We start from the raw sequence: 24,051 nt of genomic DNA on the forward strand, positions 1-24,051 counted from the left end.
CACGCAGGAGGTTGTTCAAGGACAAGGAGAGCCGGCTGGACCTCTGCAAGGAGGTGAGGCCCCTGCCCGCTTCTCGCCTCATCACATTCTGGATACTTGGCAACACCAGCCTCCTGGGAGGGGAGAAGTACTGAAAAAGAGGCCAAAAACCACACAGAAAGAAGACAGAAAACTCCGCACACTTCCTACATAGGTACTACTGTATCCTGTGAGCACGGGGCCTGTGTTAAAGACACCCTCGGGAAGTTACAGAAGGAAGCCACCCAGAGTTCAGCCTCAGCCTCTTTCTCAGGCGCGGTCACCGCTTTACCAAACCTGGCACATCCAGCCTCTCCTTTCCTAATTCTACACCGGTTTGTGGCCTGGCAGACAGATAGTTTGTCTTTCTAATTTCAGCGATTCTAAATGTGTTTTAAGAAACTGCTCAGCCCTCTTAGCACTCAGGGCTTCTGTCTTTAAAAATATGATTAAACCACCAGATAGTGTGATTCAAAGTGTGTGTGGCTTCTAAAACCTTCTAACTACAAATTCTATGAGCGACTCCTGTCTCCTGTGGCTGAGCGTGGGAACTGGCTGTCTTTCCCCATGCCTTGCATCCCCTGTTAGAGGGGAGTCTCCCCTGCTGTCCGTGGCTGTCCATGCACTTTAAAATGCCTCAGGTATAGCTGAAGGCCAGATGGGTCCAAGTTTATTTCTATCTGCTTACATAAGAATAATGGCTAAATTATCTCTTTAACTTTTTTTTTTTTTGAGACAGAGTCTACCTGTGATGCTCAGGCTAGAGTGCAATGGTATGGTCTAGGCTCACTGCAACCTCTGTTTCCTGGGTTCAAGTGATTCTCCTGCCTCAGCCTCCTGAGTAGCTGGACTACAGGTGCGTGAAACCAGGCCCAGCTAATTGTTGTATTTTTAGTAGAAATGGGGTTTCACCATATTGGCCAGGCTGGTCTTGAACTCCTGACCTCAAGTGATCCCGCCGCCTTGGCCTCCCAAAGTACTGGGATGTCTCTTTAACTTTCAAGAGCTACAGCAAAACTGATATCAATGGGTGATGACTGGTATAAGATCAAACATTAAGTCAAGGATTAGTTAAGACCAGAAAAGAATTCTCTAGTCTTGTATCTTCAACCCAAACTCACATTCCAAAAGACCTATTTGTGGTGAGGCTCAGCGTCTTTGGCTTGTTATGAATTAACTCTTTCTATGAATTAACACTGTCCCTAGATGCCGGGGAACAGGCCTCCTGCCTCCTCAGTGAGATGCTGGGGGACAGACCTCTTGCCCCTGCTATGCAGCCTCCATGCAGAGGCTTATTTACCAGTCACCAGGTCTTCAAGACAGTCTGCAGCAGACAGGATTTCAGGGGGGAAAGTAAACCAAGCCAATCCCTTCAAATGGTCCCCTGTTATCACAAACATATGTCTTCCATTTCATAACAGAGACGGCAAAAGCAGTATCCAGGCTTTTTTTTTTTCCTTTCCCGAACTGGCTACATGCTTAGGAACTGCACGGGTCAAACCTGATTTTCTTTTTAAAGGCTCAAAACACTTTTATTGTTAGGAAAGCTTTTCAGTGGCCAAGGATCAGTCTCATGGGCTGTCAGAGCCACGCTGTAGAAGCAGCCAAATTCCTCCGCCTTTACCTTCCCTTCAGGAGTCACATGCTAAGGTGTCCTTGAGCATCTGGAAAAGGCTGCTTGGGGTGAGAATGCTCTTGGCCACCCTGCAATGCCCCTGGACCTGCTGAGTAACAAATATACCCCAGGATCCAGAGAAGGGGAAAGACATGAAAGGGATTTGGAAACAGATTGTAAAAATAACCTGTATGAAAATCATGCAGACAAAAAAACCGAACAAATCTACTTAGCCCCTTTGACCCTGACATCTGCCTTTTCTCCTGGGATGGCCTTTGCTTTGCGGAGTATGAGTCCTGGGACAGGCTTTGGGTGACAAGTCACGGGCATGTTCCATCCAAGGCTGGCTCTCCTGACTGGCAGAAGGAGGTGGCTGACAATCAATTCCTCTGGGTACATTTTCCTGTGATTGCTCCTGTGATCAAAGGCAGCCACCAACAGGTATGGGAGTGGTTAGTTCACCACGTCATAGTAGTAATTGCGTAGCCGCAGTTCCACCGCTGCGAATCCGGGCCTGTTCTCCACACTGGAAAGGGAAGAGATGCATTATTGTTTGTCAATGTGCTTGTGAAAAAATGCCCATCACAAGCGGGCCCTCTGCAGGCAGAGTAGCAGTAGTGCCACTCCCTGGTGGCTGACTCTAGGGTCTGCAGCTCACAGTGTGGTCCCCGTGTCCCCCACCCCAGGGTGACCAGAAGGCTGTCAGAAATACAGTGTCAGCCCACTGCAGACCTACAGAACCCATATCTGCATTTTAACAAGACCTCCAGTGATTCATGTCCACCTTAAAGTCGAAGACATATTGCATTAGAACTAGCAGTCTTTTAGCTCCAGGTTCAGAGGCTGTCGCTTTGTGATTTTAGCACACAGGTGTCTGAAAATACTTGGCAAATGTACTGCAGATACAGTCAACATTTGACCATAATCTTGTTAAGAGTAGAAATATAAACACAGCTTTAATTCTCCCTTTCCAAGCTCTAATTGATGGCTCTGGATTTTGTGAAAAATGGCTGTTGATATGGGTTCTTATTAAAACTCAAAACATGTCAGGGCAGAAGCAAAGACCCAGGGCTTGTGTATGATCCACCTTAATAGAGCCAGGTCTTACTGCCACTGCTGGCCAGGGAGGCACTGATGTCAGTGAACTACAGGCAGAAGCATTAACAATTTGCAGTCTCTAAACAAACACTTACAGACACTTCTGTTTTCTCTTACACAGACGTCGTGCACAGATCAGTTAGAAGCAAATATTAAAACCCTGATAATCTATCCTCACTTAGAATTTATTTTTCTGATTTTGCAAGATTTCTGGATATATTGCAAGTGGATGAAGTTGAAATACAGCAAGTGAAAGAGTGAAACAGAATGTGCGGTTAAATTGTATGAAACCATCCACATTCAACCATTTTGACCTATGTCAATGGCAATTTTGTATGGTTCAATGTCAACACAGGAGAACAGCCCTAGAACGTGCATCAGGACCAAGAAGCACTCATCATTATAAGAGCAGAGTGGCTTCTACAAATTGTCAAATGGCATCAAAACACATGGTTTTCCCTATAGCTTTCAATAGCAAGCAAAACGATAAAACTGCTCAAGTTGATCAGTGTGATCAGCCATCTGTGGTGATGTCTGGGACACAGGCCTCCCAGGGTGTCACTGAGAGGGGCCTTGTCTCTTGCCACCAAGTGTGTTCCAGGAGGGGATATGGTGGCCAACACTATGGTACAGGAGCATGCAGAGAAACTTGCATCCACCCAGAGGGACAGCCTCTGTCTTGCTCCTAAATGTCTACAAAGAGAATGTACTTTAGCAACTTTGCAAAACAGGGGGCCCTGCTCCAACTTTGGGGATCCAAATGACACAAAGTGCACCTTTGGATCTCGCTCTGGGGGTTCACCTGCCCAGCAGCCACGCAGCAAACAAACACAAGGGAACAGGAATACAGACTCATCCTCAGGAAAAACACCTGGTCAGGTCTCCTAGGAAATCTCTCCTGTACATCCATGGGAGACGCTGCCTCCAGGAAGCTGGTACACAGCTGTGCTTCGGCAGCAGGAGGGTAATGCAGTGCCCTTGCATGCCCAGCTTCCTGCCCTGCTCTGGTCTGCCGTTCTGCTTTCAGGCCGGAGTGCAGTTTCTGCTCTGCCCCTCGCGCCCAGCGACCCTCCTCTTCCCCCCTCATCCCTATACACAGTCTCACTTCTTGGCCTGCAGGTCTCAGCTGCAATCCCTCAAGGTGGCCTATCTGGAGCCCCTGTTGGAAGTGTGACCCTCCCTTCCCCATAATTCTCTGTTCTTCTTTAAAGTTCCCAGTGTGTGATTTTATATAAAATATATGGTCTTCATCCTGGGTTCCTGGCACAGAGTTCCTAAAACCCTTGGGATTTCCTGAGTGTCAGGCTGAAAGCAACATCTTTTGTTACTCATAATAGCCCCCTTCCATACCTGGGTTTGTGCTAATGAGACTACTTCTCTCCCTCCCTCCCACTCTCTCTGTCTGTCTCTACATATCACCTTGGAGAAGGTGGCTGTTTACAACTGAGGAAAAAATGAAAAAACAAAGCAAAACAAAACAGAGAATATACTGGGACCACCTGTAGTCCCCTTGTTGAATCCACGCTTTCTAGAAGCTCCAATACGCTTTTGTGCCACAGGCAACTGAGAAACTACTTCAACACAAGGGGGCTTTAAAAACCCCACACTTACGTGTGATATCCTCCATGCCCCGGTGCCCTCCTTGCTTTGAATTCCCACTGGAATCGTCCCTTTCCTAAGACACACCATAGGACACACTTCTTTTTAGCTTGTTGTTTATCGCCTGACTGCCCCAGCCCCAACTATAAGGTCTGATAAGGACAGGGTGTGAAGCGTCTGTGAGGCTTGCACGTGAGGTGACAGCATGCACAGCAGGGGCTCCGGCCATGGCCACAGACCCTGTAAATGACCCAGTGCTCTCAGAGGACGTGCGGCTCAGAGGAAAGCCTTGGGGCTGAGGCTCTGCAGGAAGCTAGGGCAGATCTCACCAAAGTCCTGAGAATTCATGCTATATCTTGGGTTTATTAATCTTTCAACAGGAATTTGAGCCACATCTAGATCCTCCCTGACTCTCAGAGAACCTTGAGAGCCCAGGAGTTTTCTCCATTGGGCAGAGGCCCCACTGGAGGGTCAGGACTGTTAGGAGACTGTGTTTTAGGATCAAGAGCACCAACTTCTTTCCATTTGCAAGGCCTTTTCCCACTGATGTCTTTAATCACCTTGAGCATAACTTGGCTCTGGAAAACACTACAATGGAAGACTCCCTGATTGATTTACTGCTTTCCTTAGGGCCAGTGTTTCCTGCCTGGCTTTCACGCTGCCTCCTTGAGTGACCTGCACAGGGCAGAACTCTAATGCCGTCTTTCCCTTTTGCAAAGCAAGAGGGTGAAGGAATGAAGCCTGTGCCATTCCCAAATATGCCAGATTGGTATACTGATTATTTTGAGTTGAAAATATTGGATAAATTGTAGTTTCAGAAAGGACGAGCTGATCTGTCTCTTTGTGACTGCAGCAAACCATAAAGATTCCTCTGGAAAGGAGACCCCATACCAGGATGAGAAAATGGCCCTTATCATCAGAGGCTGGGCACTGGAGCTGCAATGGGCCTTAGTAAACTTATTTAAGAAAGTTAAATAAGTTTATCTTCCACTGGTTTTACACCCTCCTCATATCTCCTAGGGACTTCTGTAGAAAATCTACTACTCCTTCTAGTCAGATTTCCTTTGTCCTGTCACTTGTTCTTAAATGGGTTCCGTCATTGAGGCTGGGAAGTAGCCTCAAAAACCCTTTGAATTCCCTCCAGGACCACACCCTAGAATTGATGACAAGTCCTGCAGTGGGGGACCCCCTGCACCTTCTGGGAGGCCTTAGGCAATAGCCCAGGTTACCAGGACCAGCCCCTGGTGATTCTGAGTTCTCCTTGTGGCCCCGCTCCAAGGAATCTTTTCCTTTTATTCATTCAGCTGCACCTCATTGAATTTCTTATGTTTAGACAAAGTGATACAGGAGCTAGAAAGAAATTATTTAGGCAGAGAGTGAGGGTAACAGAGTCCTTGGTATGGTTTCCTTTTAATGAAAAACAGCCCCCAAATCATGTTTTTTTCTAACAAAAAATAGCCTGAAAAATCAAGCTGCAAGCATAGATAAGCAAGCTAAAAGCTTGTATAGGTAAATCTCAGCAGCTATGCCAATAGAAAAGGGATACTTGGAAGCCAGGGAAATTCAACATGGAGGTTCCCATTCCATTTTCCTTGTTGCCCATGTGCAATAAAAAAGCAGGCAACACGGCTCCAGCCAAGTAGAGACACTGCCTGCATAATAAAAGATTAGGGTGGGGCGGTCAGTTTCTTTGCGTGTTGTGTAAATGACACACGTGGTCCAACCAATCTTTGGGACCTATGTAAATCAGACCCAAGCTCCTCTATAAAACCCTGTGCATTTCAACATGGAACCGAAGAACCACGTGGGGGCCCCTACCCTCTGTAGAAGAGAGAGTTTCCTCTTTTCTCTTGCCTATTAAACCTCTGCTCTTAAACTCACTTCTTGTGTGTCTGCATCTTCCGTTTCCTTGGCGTGAGGCAATGAATTCAGGTACTACCCCAGGCAAATGCTGCTGCTTCAAAAGTCTCTGAATATCTCCCCACCTCCCGCAACCCTGTTGGAGGTCACTACTAGAAACACAGTAACCTTCAGAAATATAGCTTTGTTGGCAAATAAATCACAGTCTGCTGAAGAGCTGTGATTTCTAATCTGGGGCATAGGCCATCATCATGATTTCCTTTTGACCTGGGGCTTGCGCCCTGTTGCTGACTCCTCCAAGCCTGCAGAACTCACTGAAATGCACCCCTGCAGCATGAACTGGGGTGGGAACCGACGGGAAAGACATTGCTTGCCTGTGAACCTCATTCAGGTTCCATCTTAAATCTCCAGGCTGGAAAATACATTTTGAAAGAATGCTCTCTTAAGGAGACTCTTCTACTGCTCTACTTTGCTATAATTCTGGTGAATATCCAGTGAATATCACAGGAGACTGCTTTCCCTCCCCGTTCTCCCCCTGGTGGACCATTCTGGAAATAACAGGGATGTGCGTCCATGGAGGACAGAGGTGGGCCCAGCAGCCCCCATCCTGATTCCCTGAGTCTCAAGAATGCACCACAGCTCAAAGGGTATTCAGCGGCCTCACCGCACCCCCCTGGGAGCCAAGTGGGAGGTGGTTCCCCTGGCTGCGCCAGCACCCAGCCCTCTCCCCTGCCACCCTTCACGCCTCACTGTTAAACACACACCACAAAGCAGAGTAATAGAAATAAATAGATCAGCATCAACATTAAATGTAAAACCTCTCCTCCAGCGAGTTCATTTTTAATTTCAAGTTTTTGCATTTGCATCACAATGATTTAATCTCTGTCCTCCTCACCCTCTACAGGAAGGGAAGCCTTGTAAAGGGAGCCGCAGGGAGGACCAAAGTACACTAGCAGTAAAGGGTCAAAGGCCGCCATGTGCCCGAGGGCTGCCCTCCCCAGGTCCAGTACTGCCAATGCCTACCTGCCAATGGTTCTGACGATTCTAGTTTGGGCACTGGGAGAATTAAGCCAAGACTTAGGAATAAACATCACCCTAAATCCGTGAAGAACATTCCCCTCTTGCTGACACTTTGCTGTCCCTGTAGCACTCACACTTGGGGCTCGAGACAATGCCAGGGGGCTGAGGCCAGGCCCCTCTCCTGAGCCACGGCAGCAGCAGGGGCAGGAGAGCATCTGCCCACAGTTTGCCCGCTGCCTTTGTGGCTGCCCCCTGGGTGGTTTCTAGATAGAGATTCTTTCCCTGCCACTCACAATTGTGGTAGAGTGATACTCCCAGCGTGGGGAGGGTTGGTCTCAGAATCCCAGGTGGTATCTGCAGCATTTGGAATAGCCCTCAGCTTTCAGAGGCTCTGGCAATGTCACCTGTATCTGAGGGCAAACCTGATTTCACAAAACATCAAATCCATGGCCAGGATTTGTGATGTCCTCCTGATCACAGGCCACATCAATTCTAAGCTGCATGGGCTCTCTGTGTGCACAGTTCGGTACCAGGGAGCCGGAGGCGGCGGCTTGGGGTGACCGTGCTACACACGCACAGGCGGGCTGCTGAGCCTGGGAAAGCTGTACTCCTAATTTTCAGGGTCAATGCGCTTTCCTTCCCTGCTGAGCTGCCCTGAACATCACCTGAGCACTTTCACTTCAAGGACTGGGTAGATTCTAGGGAAGTGCAACCTTAGCCAATCCATCTGTGAGCTGTACAGAGTCCAAGGTCGCGCCTCACTGCTTATGGCAATCAAAAAGTCAGGAAAGTATAACATCTCCTACCGAGTACTTCTGCCATCCTCTCTGCCAAAAATGGTATCCAGCCCCAACCTCTTACAAACACCTTTTTACTTTGACTGCCCTTGCCCCATCTCCCCGCCTTACCGACATTTACATTTGGACACTTGGGTAGGAGTCCCCATCTAGACTTGGCTGTTTAGGCTCTACCAGATGTTAAGTGCATGGGCCAGAGAGCAAGGTCTCTTAAAGCAGGACCAGGCCCCACCACTGTTTGTTTAGCAAAGGGGCACATTACTGATTCATGAAAAGATGAACTTTATGCTTCTTTTAGATGCCCAGCCATTTCACCTGTCTCCAGAGCATTTGAATACATCACAGACAGTGTCAGGTACTCACTCGTATGTCCAGCACAGGTTCATGAGATCGTACATCTCTCTTGGACACCCTGCAGGGCATCCCATCCGCTCTCCTTTCTCTAACATAGCGGTGACTTCACTTCCTTTCATTCCCTACAACATGCAAGATACACATAAGCTTTTCGTTTTGTTTTTTTTGTTTTTTAAAGTGTTAGCCAAACAAAACACAACAGCCACTCCAAGACATGCAGAAGTACACGTTGTATGATTTCAATTCCATAGAATACAAAAACAGGAGCACTTCATCTGCGGCGTGTGCAGAGGAAACAGGGCTTTGGGGTTCTGTTCTTCATCTGGGGGCTGATTTCATAGGTATGTTTCATTTACGGAAAACCACTGTGCCTCATCCTAAGAGTTGTGCCCTTTATGGTACATATGTTTTAATTAAAATATCAAAAAAACATTGTAAATAGTCATTATTTCTACTTCAACTCTAATGAGTAATGATCTGGGTCTATATTTGTGTTCATTTACATGCATTAACACACAATGGAAAAACACACTCTTCAGTAAGCATCAGATATTTTGTTCTCAGTTTAGGATAGATGGAGGGCACATATCTCTTACCACTGCTTACTGGTAAGAGATAATGAGAGGCTCAGAGAGGTGCTCAGATTTTAGGATTTTCAGGTTCCTGTAAAGACAACCTGGTGCTTATCTGTTCTAATGGCCACCTAGTGAGAAAATGAAGCAGGGGCGACTTACGCGATACGGCTTCTGCCCATAGGAAAATGCTTCCCACATCAACACTCCAAAGCTCCAGACGTCGCTTTTGCTGGAGAACTTGTAGTAGTTGATACACTCCGGAGCGTACCACTTGACAGGCCACTTCCCATGGGTCTGGGCCTAAAAGCGAAGCAGAGGGAGAAGTTCCATTAAGAATAAAATTGTGGGTGGGGCGTAGTGGCTCCTGCCTGTAATCCCAGCACTTTGGGAGGCAGAGGAGAGCAGATCACTCGAGGTCAAGAGTTCAACACCAGCCTGTCCAACATGGTGAAGCCCTGTCTTTACTGAAAATACAAAAATTAGCCAGGTGTGATAACGGGTGCCTGTAATCCCAGCTACTCAGGAGGCTGAGGCAGGAGAATCGCTTGAACCCAGGAGGCAGAGGTTGCAGTGAGCTGAGATCGCACCACTGCACTGCAGCCTACGTGACAGAAGGAGAGACTCCAGCTCAAAAAACAAACCAAAAGAATAAACTTGTGTACACTCACGTTCACAGCAGCATCATTCCCAATAGCAAAAACATGGAAACAACCCAAGTGTCCTTCAGCACATGAATGGATAAACAAAACACCATCTATATAGACAATGGAATAGTATTCAGCCTTAAAAAGGAAGGGACTTCACTACAATATGGAAGAGCCTGGAGGACATTATGCTGAGTGAAATTGAGACATGAGAATAGGGCCTGGAGGCGGGGAACCTAAGGACTTCCTAGAATTAAGTCAAATGGTAACACTCGAGCTATGACGGGAAATACCCTCTTTATTTACACAAGGTGTACACCGAGTATACACAAGGGGTAAATGACTTTGTAACATTAATTCATCCTCTTCATTTACATAGTGTGTACACCAAATAACCAATGAAAAGCTCTGGAGGGTATTTAAACCCCAGAAAATTCTGTAACCGGGCTCTTGAGCCCCTATGCTTGGCCCGCTCCACCCTGTGGAGTGCACTTTTGTTTTCAGTCAATCCCTGCTTTTGTGGCTTCATTGTTTCCTTGCTTTGTTTGTGCATTTCATCCAATTCTTTGTTCAAGACGCCAAGAAGCTGCACACCCTCCACTGGTAACAAAATAAGCCAGTCACCAAAGGACAAATGCTGTATGGTTCTGGTGAGGAACCAAGAGTAGTTAAATTCATACAGACAGAAAGTAGAATGCTGGTTGCCAGAGACTAGAGGGGAGGGGAGAATGGGGAGTTAGTGTTTGATGGGGACAGAGTCTCAGTTTTGGAAGATGAAAAGAGTTCTGAATATTGGTTGTCCAACATGAACGTACTTAGCACTGCCAAACTGTACACATAAAAATGATTAGGCTGGTAAATTTTATGTTACATGTATTTTATCACAATTTTAACAAAGAATAAAATCCTGACCCACAAAATGCTGTGTGTGTGTGTGTGTGTGTGTGGTTAGTTTGAATTTTAAAGATTTTATTAAATCTTAAAAGCTTTAAAATTCTTTTTAAAAATTTGAATATATACATATGTGTGTGTGTATCTGTATGTGTGTGTATATATATATATATATATTTTTTGAAGATTCAGGATAAAATCTTGCATCTTTTAGTCTACTCTCGTCGCTTTTTATGACCACACATAGCTTCATGGAGCATGTAGATGGCAATAGACAAATCAAGCCTGAATATTACTTTATGGTTTTGCTCTAAGAAATACTGGGCTGTTCATAAGTATATTTAAGTACTATTGTGCATTTGTCCACAGTTTTAAGCCAATGCCAATTATTTCATTTTTTTGTTTTTTTTTACATTGATTCCAAATATCTTACATATTTATAGGGTACATGTATTTACTACATGCATGGAATGTGTAATGATCAAGTCAGGGTACTTGGGGTGTCCGTCGCCTTGAGTACTTATAATTTCTATGTGTTGGGAGCATTTCAAGCCCTTTCTTCTAGCAACTTTCAAATATACAATATAATGTTGCAAACTATAGCCACCCCACCTCACTATCAAATGTTGGAGTTCATTTGTTCTGTCTAATGGCACGTTTGTACCCATTAACCAACCTCTTTCATCCCCACTCTCACCCACACACCCTTCCTAGCCTCTGGTATCTATCATTCTATTTTCTATCTCCATGAGATCGAGATCTCTCTCTCTCTCTCTCTCTCTCTCTCTCTCTCTTTTTAGCTTCCACACATCAGCAAGAACACGTGGCATCTGTCTTTTCTGTACTTGGCTTATGCCATCTAATATAATGACCTCTAGTTCCATCCATGTTACAGTAAATGACATAATTTCATTCTTTTTCCAGCCAAATAGAATTCCATTGTGTGTGTGTGTGTGTGTGTGTGTGTGTGTGTGTATATATATATATATATATATGCCACATTTTCTTAATCCACTCACCCATTGATGGACACTTAGCTTGATTCCACAACTTTGCTGTTGTGAACAGTCTATGACAAGCATGTGAGTGTATGTATCCCTTTGATACACAAGTTTATTTCCTTTGCATAAATACCCACTAGCAGAATTGTTGGATCACACAGTAGGTCTATGTATAGTTTGTTTTTATTTTGAGAAGTCTCTCTACTATTTTCCACAGTGACTATACTAATTTACATTCCCACAAACAGTATATAAGAGTTCCCTTTTCTCTGCATCCTTGCCAGCACCTGTTATTATTTTTTTATCGTTTTAGTAATAGCCATCCTAGCTGGGGTAAGATATCTCATTGTGTTTGTAAATTGCACTTCCCTGATGTTTGGTGATACTGAGCATTTCTTCATATGCCTGTTGGCCATCTGTATGCTGATTATACCTCTGTTTCTATCACCTTGTGCTGCACTATTTTAAAATTTTGATCTTACAAGTCATGAACGATATAGCCATGTGTGTTATTTCAAGTTTCTTCTGAATCTTGAGCTGATGAAAAAAGTAAATCTTTGACAAATCCTAAATGCAATGGAAGTTAGCCTCTCTCTGGAATAAGCTAACACGTCTCCTCTCAAGGGTGGTTCTATCTATCCCATCCTTCGAAGCTGGCAGGCTGTGGCTGCTCTGACCAATAGGATCAGGCGGAAGTGACCCTGAGGCAGTTTCTGGGCTTCCCCTTATAGGCCTGGCAGTCCCCACTTCCTGTCTCTTGGGTAACTGCTCTCAGGCTACAACTGCCATGCTGTGAGGAAGCCCAGGGACCCCAAGGAGAGGCTGTGTGTAGGTGAGCTGACAGCCCTGCAGAGGTCCCCAGCATGGGCCACGTCTAACCAGCTGCTCAGTGGCTGAGTAGTGTGAGTGAGCAGAGTGAAAATGGTCCTCTTGCCCTTTGCGCCACCGTACAAGCCCCTGTGTGAGCAGGTGCACCAAGCTCTGCCCACCTGGCCCTGCCCATACAGCAGGACTGCAAGGAAACCAACACCTGGTGGTGTTTTAGGCGCTAAGTTTGGGGTGGTTTGTTATGCAGCAGTGGATAAGGGGACCAGCATTCATGTTTCATTTTTTCTATCTCCTCTGTGTCCTTGTTTCAGACAGGCTGTCTTCTCTCTAATGATCATGATGAGGTCACGATGAGGTACACCCAGCGTTGCAATAGGCTTCTTTCTCCAGCATGTCCCGTGCGGCTCATCCTAGGCTGCTGTCTCCTTTGCTCCGTTTTCCTGTTGTCTCTATCCAGGCCCCTGCTGATGCCCTTCTCACAGTGGCTCACCTCTGAAGGGGCTTCCCTCTGGGAAGCTACTGCATGAAGAATGGGGTGAGGAGGGCCAGCCTGAGCCCTGCTGTTCTCCCGCCTGGCCTTTGTGCTCAAGACAATGGCGTCCGCCTGCCTGCCTGGAAGCTCAGCTCTTGTGACTCACCCTTCATGCAGTCCCTTTGCTGGCTGAGGTCCACCATTCCCCACCACCCACCGGTTCATGAACTGCCTCTCAGGGAAAGGTGAGTGGGCGAGTATTGTCACTCAGGGTGGGGTCTGTGACCACTGCAGGGTATGAAACTCAGGACCCCATCTGCCATCCACTAGGTAGATTTTCAGGGTCAGCCATCTATTTCTGAGCACGTGGACTTCACCAGAGACCAGAAGAGTTGTCAGCCTGCCCTCGGCTCCCTCTTTGACTCAGTGGGTCCCAATTCCATCACATTTTCCAGTTGGTCAACATAAACCCTATATATATACCATGGATGAGTTAATATGAAGATGAAGCTTTTTAATTTTGTCTATTAGTTGTTATTGGTTCCTTTGAGGGTTCAGAGAGGGGTCAAGTCATATCAGCAAGGGGATTGGTCACTGTGAAATTATTTTTTAGGAAGTCCAAACCTATACCCAGAACTAGTTTCCACTTCATGTTTTGCTGGAAGTCCATCTTTAATTCTTGATAATCTCTGCCTCACCAAACTAAGGGGCATATTTCTTTCAGCTTCAGTCACGTAACTCTCTAGATCTCTTCTTTCCAGCACTGCATTTGTTTTTTGACACTTCAATTCTTCTGGGTACCAACTAAGACAATAGAACAATTTCAACATACTTAGTGGACATACACAGATGATGAGCGTATTTGATAAATTTTCACTTTCTAACTTTTACATGTATAGAGAGGTGTTCATTAGAAGGTTCTTTTGGAATCACTCCAAGCTGCCTGCCCTGGAACGGTGTTCCACCAGATGTTATGAAATGTCCTATCAGAAAAGGATGCCGTGGATGAATCTGGTTTGAGAGACGCAGTGTGGCAAAACCCTCCGCTGGGATTCGCCATGTTTAGCAGCGTGAAAAGGGCTTGGGGGAATCCTGCAAGAATCAAACTGTCCAATGCAAACCTTTCAAACGAACTTAATGAAGGAATCCCATTCTTCTTTCTTTCCAAAATGAATCATCACTTAATACCTTGATTCCTGATCACTCCATGAAACATAATTTAGAATATACTACTCTGAGCAAATCTCAAGGTGTCATATATTAAAGTACTTTTATTTTTTAAACAATAAAATCAAAGATTATAAGAACATTTCTTAGTTATTTTTAAGTAGCAAAACTGCTTTTTGAAACTGTATCAATAACAAAACAAACATATATGTATCTTGTATTTTCTACCGCCCGCTGCTCTGAATATTAGCTAAGTTGTGCTCACCTTGTAGTAGCTTTCGTCAGCACGCAGTGCTTTGGAAAGTCCAAAATCACTGATCTTGGCATAATGCTGAGTAACCAGCAACACATTTCTTGCAGCCAGATCTCTGTGCACAAAATTGCACTCCTCCAAATACTTCATGCCCATAGAAACCTGATGAACCAGTTCTATGATGTTCTTATCCTTGACATGTCTGAAAGTCACAACAATATCATCAGCTATAGGAGACAGTGACCCATTTCACAACAAACAACCATGCCCCTCGCGAAGGCAGTAGGTGAATCTATTGCTTCTAACAATAAAACTCACAAGTGGTGACGAATCACTTTATCAGCATATAGCTGTTCAGGACCGAATGTCATTCTCCTGGTGTTCAGTGGGATAGAGTTTCCTGGCATGTTTGGAATTGCAAGGAAAGCAGTATAACAGGGTGGTCGGACCTGGCTCACAGACAGCCAGGCACACCTCAAATCCTTGTTCCACTATGCACAGCTCACAGAACGAACCCTGCGCCTCGGTTTCTCACCTACGAGGTAAGGGTAAGAACACCTCCCTTCCGCAGAGACTAAAGAGGCAATCTAAGCAGAAACGTAGTGCAGCAAAGAAGGCAAGCTCCTTGGTGGTTATTATTCTGTTTTACTCCAAGTGAGTTTCCCCATCTCAACACAGCTTTAGATGAGAAGAACACGATTACTGCCTTGACGGATGTAATCAATTAGCAGCGATTGGTATTTTCAGAAGTCATTACTCATTGAGAACATAAGGTCAGCCAAACAGATAAGACATAACTGTCACCTCTTAGAAAAACGTTTATTTTAAATGTTTCTTTAAAAAGAAAGTGTTCTTCCCAGTGAGAAAGGAGATTCGTCGTCAGGATATGATTCTAAGGCGGAGTCTATCCCTGCGCCAAGGCTGAATGAGCACAGGAAAAAAAGAAAGGCAAAAGTCTCGAATGAATTCTTCTCTGAACGACTAGAGCTAACAGAGCTGATGCCAAAGACTGTGCCTCCGTCTGTCCCTCTGTCAAGGAACCTGAGTGTGGACCAATAAGGGAAGGCACAGGAGGGTGGGAAGTCTCCCTGAGGAAATCAGGCTGCTTGGCCCACCCAGTCATGCGCCCCGCCCCTCGGGGGATAGATCCCAGGCCCGTGGGGGCACGCGACAATACCTGTTCTGCTGCAAATACTTATTGAGGGGACCGAGTTCCGCCATCTCCATGACCAACATCCAGGACTCGGCCTCGCATATCCCGATCATGCGCACGATGTACGGGTTGTCCAGCTGCTGCATGACATTTGCTTCTGCTAATAACTCATCTTTAAGAGCGGGGTCATTGGCCTCATTTTTCAGTATTTTCACAGCCACTGTTTTCACAACTCTGCAGGAGAAATCGTAACGCTCAAATCATTAATCAAAATGCCTCACTTCTAGATGATCTTCTTTTATGAAGCATAATCCCCACGCAGAAACAGTCCCATGGAAATACCTGCCACAGAGTGGAAATGTGTCTTCAGAAGTTTGTAATGAATGGCCGGCCTTCCAATTACCCTCACTTATTTTATAGACAATGAGAGTAATACCCCATTACTAAAAATGAATGGTGGGGGCTGGGGCTGGGCATGGTGGCTCATGCTGATAATCCTAACACTTTCAGAGGTTGAATGGGGAGGATTGCTTGAGGCCAGGAGTTCAAGATCAGCCTGGGCAACATAGTGATACCCCATCTCTAAAAAAAGTCAGCCAGGCGTGACAGTGCAAGCCTGCAGTCCCAGCTGCTTGGGAGGCTGAGGTGGGAGAGTCACTCGGACTCAGGAGTTCGAGGCTGCAGTGCGCTTCACTCCAGCCTGGGTGGCAGAGTGAATCCTGTTTCTAAAAAAATAAAATAAAATAAAAAGAATGGTGAAGAACAGTACTGAAGAATGCCCCAACCAAGCAAAAACCCTAAATTGTAAAATATTTAAATAACTTGTAAATAAACCTCACCAACAGTGACATACATGAATTCCTGTGACATCTTGTGATTCACCATCTCAGATTATGTGTAATGAATAGGTGGATATAAAATGCCTTTAGTAAATGTTGAAAGTGAATTTCTAGTTGCAGAATTTAAAAGCATACATATAAATGCAATACATTGAAAAGGTAAACAACTCTCCTGAGAGAAACCTGAGAGGGGTTAAAGAAGACCTAGTAAATGGAGGGATGAGCTGTGTTTATAGCTTGAAAGACTCGACATTGTAAAGACATCATTTTGCCCCAAATTAACCAAGAGAGCCTCTCCTCCCCCCAAACTAAGTGAAATTATGTCCACACTCCTGTCTCTGTTAATTCACAAATTTAAGCAGACAATTAAAGATCACAATATTTCATAAACTGAAAAAGCTTATGATTAATATAGAAACATTTTTAATCATTGTACAAAATGACCGTGATATATGAACATATTTTAAAATAAGTATCACAACCAATTTTGTGTGTATATATATGTGCTCCTATATAGACTTGTGAATGTATACATATCCATGTGTGTATATATACATGTGTGTATTATATATGTATACACATACATATGCACAAAAACAAATGGAAGGGACAGATTGGAAAGCAAGCATTTCTTTGTTCTTTCTTTCTTTCTTTTTTTTTTTTTTTTGAGATGGAGTTTCACTCTGTTGCCCAGGCGCCATCTTGGTTCAGTGCAACCTCCTCCTCCTGGGTTCAAGCGATTCTCCTGCCTCAGCCTCCTGAGTAGCTGGGATTACAGGCATGCACCACTACGCCCAGCTAATTTTTGTATTTTTAGTACAGATGGGGTTTCACCATGTTGGCCATGCTGGTCTCAAACTCCTGACCTCAGGTGATCCACCTGCCTCATCCTCCCAAAGTGCTGGTATTGCAGGCATGAAAGCAAGCATTTCTGTGTATATTTTTGTCTATATTTTTAACCCTTGAATCATATAAATGACCTACTCATGAGATTTTTTTTAAAACAAATTCCTTAAATTTGAAATAGCATGAAACAACTACATTCAACCACATTCATATTAGTATCATACCAATTCAAAGAGAGGGTGTGTTTCAAAGGACTTTAGAAACCAGTATTTTTATTCTATGCCAGATACCTTCCAAAGACCAAAAGAAATACAAAGACATTTTATAAATTTAGCAATTTTAACTGTTATATAATATGTATTGTTATTTGAAATCATAGGACATAGCCAATAAACAATTATGCTAATCATATCTGGAACCAATAATTTTCTCAGTAAGAAAAATGAGACATAACTATAAAATCAAACAAAATAAATGTAAACACTGCATTGTTTTATAACAATCATTTTATTTCAGTTGATTGAAATAAAATCAATAGAATGATTTTTTTTAATTAAATAATATGTATGTGTGTGTACAAATAAAGCTCTAAAAATGTATACCATAAGGTTAGTTAACAGCAGTAGTGTTTAATTAACAGCAGTGTTGGTGTGGTATTATCCAAATGTGATGCTGTTCTTTTCTTTCTTTTTTTTTTCTTTTTTTTTTTGGTTCGTTTTTTGAGACAGGGCCTTGCTTTGTCACCCAGCCTGGAGTGCAGTGGTGCAATCATGGCTCACTGCAGCCTTGACCTCTTGGCCTCTTGAGTAGCTGGAGCTATAGGTGTGCACTACCATGCTTGGCTAATTTTTGAAAGCTTTTTGTAGAGACAAGGTTTTGCTATGTTGCCCAGGCCGGTCTCAAACTCCTTGCCTCAAATAATCCTTCTACCCCAGCCTCCCAAAGTGCTAAGATTCCAGGCATGAACTACTATGCTAGATTGATGTTTTCATTTTCTTATGTTTCTGCTTGTTTCTGTTTTCTAATTTTTCATAAGGTGCAGGTACTATTAGGTTGGTGCAAAAGTAATTGCAGTTTTTGCCATTAAAAGTCACGGTTACTTTCATTATAGTGTACCAGAAATTAACAAGAATAATAGCATTAATTTAAAAAGGGGTTAGTCATGCCAGGTTATATTTTGTTATTCTCAGTAGCGTCTAGAACCTGGGCTCGTGTGAGGGTGAGAGCCGTGCGGTGGAGCATAGTGACTTACTTTTTCATTTGGTAGTAGCCTTTTTTCACAGTTCCAAAATTACCAGAGCCCAGTTCTTTGTCTTCCAGCGTTAGCAGGCTTCGGTCCAGGTAAACCTCCTTGGGCCTGATCTCCTCAGGGTCTGCGTAGGGGCTCTCGTACACCTCTGTGTCCATGGGCAGCGCTTCTCTCTGGGGGCCTGCAATGCAGACAAGAATCATACAAGCTGGGGCTGGACCCCACATCAGGACTGATCCTTCCAAGAACATCATCTTCATGGGAGTGTGAACTCAGAGCAGCATCAAGGTTATAAGGGATGAGAAATTCTGAAGAGCAGCATGGACGTTTCCAATGTCACTAGGTGAGGGAGGTGGGAAAGACCATCTCATTGCAAAGCACTACCACTGCTCATGGGCATGGTGTCTACTGCCTGCCACTAGATGTGTGTGTCTCCACAGCTCACTGTGCTGTATTAAAATCACAGACACGGGGTGGATTCGTGAACCAACTCTACAAACCGACAAGTGACCACGCGCTTCGCTCTGTGAATGTCCCTTGAATGAAAGCAAGTCTCACCTTTTTCTGCAGTCCAGGGCCCAACTTCGGGCTCATACGGATTGAATGACACGGTACTCTCTGGCCGGTTCCCTTGGGCAGGGGAGGGCTAAAGTACAGAAGGACAACAGGTCGTTTTTTTCATCCATACAAATGTTAAGTTGATCTGCATAACTATTTTTTAGAAATCACGCTTTAACTTTTGCAGGAAAGACAAAGGAAAGAATTAAGAAAAACAAGAAAGAAAATAAGGCTGATCTCATTCTTCGGGCAATTATTTGGATATTGCAAGGGCGATAGCAAGCTTGTGCTGCTACAACTGAAGGGACCCTGCGGGGTGTTCAGAGGATGTGGTGAGTCAACTCTACTGGCCTGGATACAGGTGCTCCCCCACTCAACCCCATGCACATCCTATTCCCACCTGCCGAAGGTCGCTGATGATTTGCATGTTTCCCTTGGATGCATTTTCCTCCTTTAACTCATGCTCCTCAATTTCATATTATATAGAGGCTATTTAAAGAGGGGAATTAGTACTTATTAGCTGCTCCCACCTACTTCCCAACTCCAAACCACGCATGTTTTCCTAGTCTCCACCCAAGTCTTTATCTTCAGTGGAGATGCAGCAGCATTGGGGTGGATGCCGGAGGGTGGCATTGGTCAGTGACTACAGGTCCCAGCGGAAGGCCAGCTGCTGCCGCCAGGGCTGCTGCTGGAAATCAGTGTCCCTGTGAGACTGGGGCTCATTTTTTGTGCAGCTGAAAGAAGGCAGTTCTTCCGAATACCTACAGCAGGTAACAGGGGCATATCTGAGACAAAGTTTTGCAGCCTGTTAACAGCATTCTTCCCTATTATTTATTTGATCCACATCAGTTTATATCGTGAAACAACGGGTGGGGGAATCTACTCCTTATGATCCTAAGGACTTTCCCTTTTCCCTTTTACAAGTCTCTATCTTGAGTTTTTCTGACCTACCCTTTCTTCCAAATTAAAACAAGATTCTGGCTTCTTGTTACTATATTTAATTCACAGGAGAACCATGATTCAGATGCTTTTTTTTTTTTGGAGTGAGTTGAGTCGCAATTCTATAAGTCGATTGACCTTCTCAGTGCCCGAACACTGGCCACGAAGAAATGAGATACTGCCAGATTTTGGAGAAAGTTAAAGAAACAGAGACATTAAGCTTAACATGACAGTCACTTATCTTACGACACACACTAAATCCTCATCTGCCTTATTAATATTACAAGCCCAGAAACTACAAGCAGAATAATGAAGTCACAATGCACCTCTACGGCCACTAAGCCATTCTCTCCAAACACCCAGACTTCCTTCTTTCACGCAGTCTGCTGAGCACTTTGGAGGCAGGCACTGCTCACCATGGCCGGAGCCCATTGACGAGGGTAAAGAACATTTGTTGTGATTATAAAAATGATGTCGATGGGATCCATTTTCTCATAGACTATCTCAGCATTCTTACTGAACTGATTAACACAAGTAACTATGATACATCAAATGAAAATAGAATATAAGTTCCAGGGGGCATAGACATTTGTTCACCACATTGGGAGCTGCGCCACATCCACAAGGATGCTCAATAAAAATGTGTTGGACAAACACATGAATCAATGGATGGGCGAATGAATGAAAATCACTTCTAAAACCAGGATATGTGAAGTATAAACTAACGTGCTTTAAAAATTAGCTCTCTCTCAAGTCTTTATGCTAATGAAGAGAAATAAGAATGAATAATTCCAAATGACAATCTATTTCTTCTAAACATTTACATGTGATTATAGGACCGTGCCGTGGTTTCACTTCTGGTTTATAATACAATTATCTTGCCTCTGGAAAACTGTCTTAACAGAAACTGGGTGATTGCCAAGGCTTTCCATCCTCCTCTTTTGCTCAGTTGCCTCCCGCAACAAATTCTAGGCTGAAAATAGTTTTTTTTTTTTAAGCCTATTTCAGGGTTAACATTTACTGTCATTTCAACTCCTTTGATTTTCCTTGCAAGTAGGCACATTCTGAGATCCAAAGACAAAACTTGAGCAGACATGGAATTAAAGGATGTCCTCAGATCAGCCATCACAGGCAAGAAAAGGGACCATCACCGCTTCTTGATGTAAGACTCCTCTCCCTCCCATGGAGCACATTATCCTTGGGGCTACAGCCTCTCTACTCTTATCCAGACCAGGACTTCCAAATGGCTTGTTCCAATTAAACCAGAATGCAATTCCCTGACATATGAATCCTGTAGGGAAGAATTTTAAAACAGAGATGGGGTTGTCAAAATATGCTGAAAAGGATACTAGGGTGTCAGGAATCAGTAAGAATTAGTAGTGATGGACACAGAGAATCTAAAATCCTGGGCAGGAATAATTTATACTCTCACTAGCAGTGTGTCGTTCAACCCTAGTCTATCTTGGCTTATGGATAGGGAGATAGACGCGGGATCTTCCTTGGAAGTTAGAACTCCACGTTTACAGCTAAGGTAGCTCGGGGCTTCATTTCCACGCCGCCAAGCACGGACCACTATGTGATGATGAGCGTTTTAAGCCAATCCACAAAGAACCCTCATGTCTCTCAATAACACCACATCAGCTCTCTCCTACCCAGAGTCCTGGGCTCCCTGCCCCTATTTCTTTCTGGTGACTAATGAGACTGGAGCAAAGGATGATACCACAATTGGAAGAATGCAGAAGAAATGGGAGGCTTCCTATTGAGTCTGTTAAAAGAACAGTGAGTGGTTTCCTTATGATTAAGATGAAGGTGCAAAATGCACATTTCATCTTTCACAAAGCACTTGGTGAATAAGCAACTTAGTAGAACAATAACCAGAACAACCTCTAAAAGAAAATGCTCAGTTATAAAGAAAAATTTGAGGAGTTTGTAAAGAATGAGCACAGAGGCATAATGATAAATTGTAAAAATATTAATTATTTTTTAAAAAAATAATTTTTAATTTTAATGAAAAATATATTGCCGGTCTACATTATTATTATTTGCCTTTTATTCTTTATGTCTGCATTTGCATTTGGGAGCTCTATTCTGTCCCAATCAATAAGTGTCATCTGTTCTGCACAGTGAACAACAGCTGTAAATGAAACGTTGACCATTCCGTTTTCCTCATTTTTACCAATACTCAGAAGAGGCTCAAACTCACAGTCCACCACTAGATGGCACTAGCCACCTTAGCTTTCTACCTTCCGAAAGAGCAACTGGTGACTTTTCCTTAAATTTTATAAATTCAGGTAAGGACATCCCTCTGCAATAATAAGTTTGGTTATAAATTATTGTCCCTGATTTCCTATTGGTAAGGTTTAACTGCAGATAGAAAATGTATTTGACAAGTATTTTTTCAGTGCCTATGTTTAAAAGCTGGGGGTCTAGAAATGAACAAAATAGGAAAAAATTATTGCTCTATGTAACTGATAGGCCCATTCAGAGTTTCCTGATTGCCAAGTATCCTAACATCCATTTATTAGATGTTAATTTTTACTCCCAGATTCTTGGGACATGTTCAAATTAGTAATGCAGATGGCAATACAGTCATCAGTCATCACAATAAAAGAAAAAAAAATCAGTAACATACTTATAAAAAATAAACAAAATTAACTTAATAATACAACTACTAGTCTTTAAATGAGTTAAACCCCTCCCAGTATTAGTCCTGGAATTTGTTCTAGCAGTAATGTAGATGGCAATATAGTCATCAGTCATCACAATAACAGTGACAAAAGAGCCAGTTGGCTTTAGAAATATTGGCTGCAATAAACTAGGCGTGCTTTCCTTTATTCGGTGGAATGACCCTGGCCCAGTAGATCCCCACAGATGAGGGTGGACTGTTGGTTGGGAAATAAGCTACTATTAGCCTTGCACTTGAGATCAGTGAAAATAACACCTGACCTCTGCAATTACTCTTCTCTTACAGCAAAGACCTAAAATCTGTTCCTTTATAATTGTATGAAAACACATTTTCTCCAGGGTCTGGTCTACTAAGGCATTACCGAGCAAAAAGGGTATGACTTGAGAATGTTTCTTTCTTTTTTCTCTTCCCACTGAGCCCTGTACTTAAATGTAAGTTTTAAAATATTATAATAACCAATGTATGTGTTGGAATAAAACATGAAAAATGGGTTTTAATTGGAAATTCTGGGACATATTTCAGTTCAATCTTCTTAGAGGATTTACCTTTGAGATGCGAAGCTGAAAAGCTCCCTGGAAGTGTTTAGGGATGCTGCTGTTCAATTTCCACCTATTTTCCATAAAAGGATAAGGTTCAGTGCTTAAAGCAGCAGAGAAACAAATTCCAGGACTAATACTAGGAGAGGTTTAATTCATTTAAAGACTACTAATTGTATTCTTAAGTTTGTTTATATTTTATAAGTATGTTACTAATTTCTTTTCTCTTTTTTTCTTTTCCTTCCTTCCTTCCTTCCTTCCTTTCTTTTTCTTTCTCTCTTTCTTTTTCTTTTTTTCTTTCTGTCTTCTTTCTCTCTTTCTTTCCTTTTTTTTTTTTTTTTTTTTTTTTTTTTTTTTTTTTTTCCCGTCTGGAGTGCAGTGGCATGATCTCTGCAACCTCTGCCTCCCAGGCTCAAGTGATTCTTCTGCCTCAGCCTCCGAGTAGCTGGGATTACAGGCACATGCCACCACACCTGGCTAATTTTTGTATTTTTAATAGAGATGGGTTTCCACCATGTTGGCCAGGCTAGTCTCAAACCTGACCTCAAGTCATCCACCTGCCTCACCCTCCCAAAGTCCTGGGATTACAGGCGTGAGCCACTGCGTTCAGCAGTATGTTAGTGATTTCTAAAGACAAGTTTAAAACGCATCAGCCTGTTAGTAATTTTATGAAAAATTTAAATTATCTGATTCATAATCATCTTCAAATCGAAACATACTTTTCATTAACTATCTAGAAGCTATAGGTAATTCAAATTCTAACATGCATTTTTTTGTGCCTGAATTATTAAAACAACTACTTGCATTGAGCAAATTAACAAGTTGAAGGAAGTTATTTATCTCTTAGCTAATGAGATGGGATATTTAACATAATGCTCACAATTCTTTTCTCATGACTGATTACATAATGGAAAGTTCCCCATGTATTTGGGAAAATATACTTATTAGCTCTAAAATATATCTGATAAGCAATTAAAATATTTATAATCTATAGCTTAAGCTATATAATCTTGATCTTTTAAAAATTATCTATCAATATTTTTGGCTTTATAT

At 43.3% G+C, this 24,051-nt stretch overlaps 1 protein-coding gene across 8 annotated transcripts in view; it reads right to left on the reverse strand.

Moving 5' to 3' along the window:
• Window positions 1-1,389: 1,389 nt before the first annotated feature.
• The window catches only part of SYK (spleen associated tyrosine kinase), a 78,678-nt gene continuing 56,016 nt past the window's right edge, over window positions 1,390-24,051 (reverse strand). For 3 of the 8 annotated variants that reach the window (XM_017528447.2, XM_017528444.2, XM_017528441.2), the window contains 7 exons: window positions 18,838-18,925; window positions 18,283-18,460; window positions 15,370-15,579; window positions 14,205-14,394; window positions 9,096-9,236; window positions 8,371-8,483; window positions 1,441-2,159 (listed from right to left, as the gene is read on the reverse strand). In XM_017528447.2, coding sequence (XP_017383936.1) covers window positions 2,087-2,159; window positions 8,371-8,483; window positions 9,096-9,236; window positions 14,205-14,394; window positions 15,370-15,579; window positions 18,283-18,460; window positions 18,838-18,925 — 993 coding nt within the window. In that variant the 3' untranslated portion in view covers window positions 1,441-2,086. Of the gene's footprint in view, window positions 2,160-8,370; window positions 8,484-9,095; window positions 9,237-14,204; window positions 14,395-15,369; window positions 15,580-18,282; window positions 18,461-18,837; window positions 18,926-24,051 lie in introns of all 8 variants that reach the window. The other 5 variants (XM_017528443.2, XM_017528440.2, XM_017528445.2 and 2 more) reach the window with 3 other exon arrangements.

This window comes from Cebus imitator, unplaced genomic scaffold (genome assembly GCF_001604975.1).
Source record: "Cebus imitator isolate Cc_AM_T3 unplaced genomic scaffold, Cebus_imitator-1.0 Scaffold53, whole genome shotgun sequence".
NCBI classification, from domain to species: Eukaryota; Metazoa; Chordata; class Mammalia; order Primates; family Cebidae; genus Cebus; species Cebus imitator.